The 1,901-nt window shown below is 59.0% G+C and overlaps 1 protein-coding gene across 1 annotated transcript; it reads right to left on the bottom strand.

Moving 5' to 3' along the window:
* Positions 1–973: 973 nt before the first annotated feature.
* LOC119350310 lies at positions 974–1,311 on the bottom strand. The gene has a single exon (XM_037618207.1). It carries the CDS (start codon positions 1,208–1,210, stop codon positions 974–976), a length of 237 nt encoding a protein of 78 aa, XP_037474104.1. The 5' UTR covers positions 1,211–1,311.
* Between the last annotated feature and the right edge of the window lie 590 nt (positions 1,312–1,901).

Raw genomic sequence — 1,901 nt, forward strand, 5'->3', positions numbered from 1 at the left:
TTGTTGCGGATGAGGATTTTTCATCAAAAGAGACCACATATTGAATTAAAATGACAAAAAAGACCACCTCTAAATCAGATCGACAAAAAAGACCCCCTCGCCGTGGCGGCAGGTGCGCCAGGCGACACGTGGCACCTGCCGCCACGACGTGAGGCGGCCGGCCCCGCCGCCACGCTGCCAGGCGGCCAGTCGCTCGCTACGGGATTCCAGGCCGGCGACGGAACGGGGACGGGCTCGTTGGCCCGGCCGTCACAGTATGAGGCGGCCGCACTGCTGCTGCCCGACAGCTTCTGCCGCACGCGACGAAGGGGCGGGCCCTGCCGCCACGCCCTGTGGCGGCCGCACTGCCGCTGCTGCACGCGGGCCGATCGGTGCCAGCCCCAGGACGGTCTGTGTGGGCTACGTGTCGAGACATCGCTAGCATGGCTAGCTAGAGCAACGGGATGCTACAGTGCACACGTATAAATTTATGTTCATCTGTGTATAGGACTGCACCGCATTGATCATGCATGCTGCTCCATACAGGCGAATCGAACACTATGTCCATCGAGGACGACGCATCACGTCATGGGATAAACATTCTTATACTATTGCAAAAACAAAAAGGCTTAGGTATACATGTTGCAGGCAGGGTGGGATGGATAATTGTACTTATCATGCAGATTCCGGGCTGAGACGCTTCTCGCCGCGACGGCATGCAGAGCAGCAGTGCGGCCGCCACAGGGCGTGGCGGCAGGGCCCACCCCTCCGTCGCGTGCGGCAGCAGCGCTGTCGGGCAGCAGCAGTGCGGCCGCCTCATACGGTGGCGGCCTGGCCCACGAGCCCGTCCCCGTTCCGTCGCCGGACTGGAATCCCATAGCGAGCAACTGGCCGCCTGGCAAGGTGGCGGCGGGGCCGGCCGCCTCACGTCATGGCGGCAGGTGCCACGTGTTGCCTGGAGCGCCTGCCGCCACGGCGAGGGGGGTCTTTTTTGTCAATCTGACTGAGAGGTGGTCTTTTTTGTCATTTCAATCCGGCAAGTAGTCTCTTTTGACGAAAAATCGCCGATGAGGTCAAGATCCTCGTCGGTGTAGCCGTCGGCGCCCTCCCAGGTGAACTTGCCGCCACGGCCGCCCTTCTTGGCGTCGCCGCTCATCCCGGAGCCTGACTTGCGGTCCCTGCGCTCCTGCGGCAGCTTGTACGGGTCCCGGCTCTTCTTCCCGCCGTCCATCGCCGGCCCTTTTTCCTCCCCTGCGAGAAGATCCAGCAACGAGAAGAGACGGAAAGTGCTTTTTTAAGGGAGATGAAAAGTGCTGTGCGTCTCTGTTTCGCTGGTGCTTGTTTCAGGGGCTTATTTACGGGAAAAGGTCAATCATGCCAATCCAATTGCCCCGCAAGAAATGGAGCCCCCCACCGTCGATTCTGTGTCCAAACAACTTCTGGCCATTCGATTTTGAGATCGATTAATCCGAGCCGTTGGATCAAGACCGGTGAGGAGAGCAATGAATAGTGCCCAATTTTGTTGCTCACGTTCTACCATTTTGTCTCTCTATGGAAGTCGGGGTCGCTGGGGTGGGCCGCTGTTGTCATCGACCACGGAAGCGGGTGTGGCCGGTGCTGGTTTTAGTGGGGCGCAGGGATCGTGCCACCGCCCGTAGTTTTGGGTTGCCGCCGAGGGCAGTTCCAAGATTTCACGTGTTGGCCCTTGCGTGGCATTCGTGGATGGTTGGGCTGCGCGTAAGGGTGAAGAGAATACCTAGTTGGGTGAGAACCCTAGTTCTCACTCTCTTTCGCAGTCTTCACTTCGTCCCCTTGTGTGACTTTCATCTTTGGATCCGGCGTCGTTGTCTCTCTGCTTGCCCCGTCGTCATTCCTCAGGTGTTGTTGTCTCTCTCCTGTGATTCTTGGAGACAAGCTCACGC

Source organism: Triticum dicoccoides, chromosome 1B (genome assembly GCF_002162155.2).
Source record: "Triticum dicoccoides isolate Atlit2015 ecotype Zavitan chromosome 1B, WEW_v2.0, whole genome shotgun sequence".
NCBI lineage: Eukaryota > Viridiplantae > Streptophyta > Magnoliopsida > Poales > Poaceae > Triticum > Triticum dicoccoides.

Excerpts from the sequence above, each read along its gene's own strand:
- LOC119350310 (XM_037618207.1), bottom strand. The coding sequence starts at position 1,210 with ATGGACGGCGGGAAGAAGAGCCGGGACCCGTACAAGCTGCCGCAGGAG.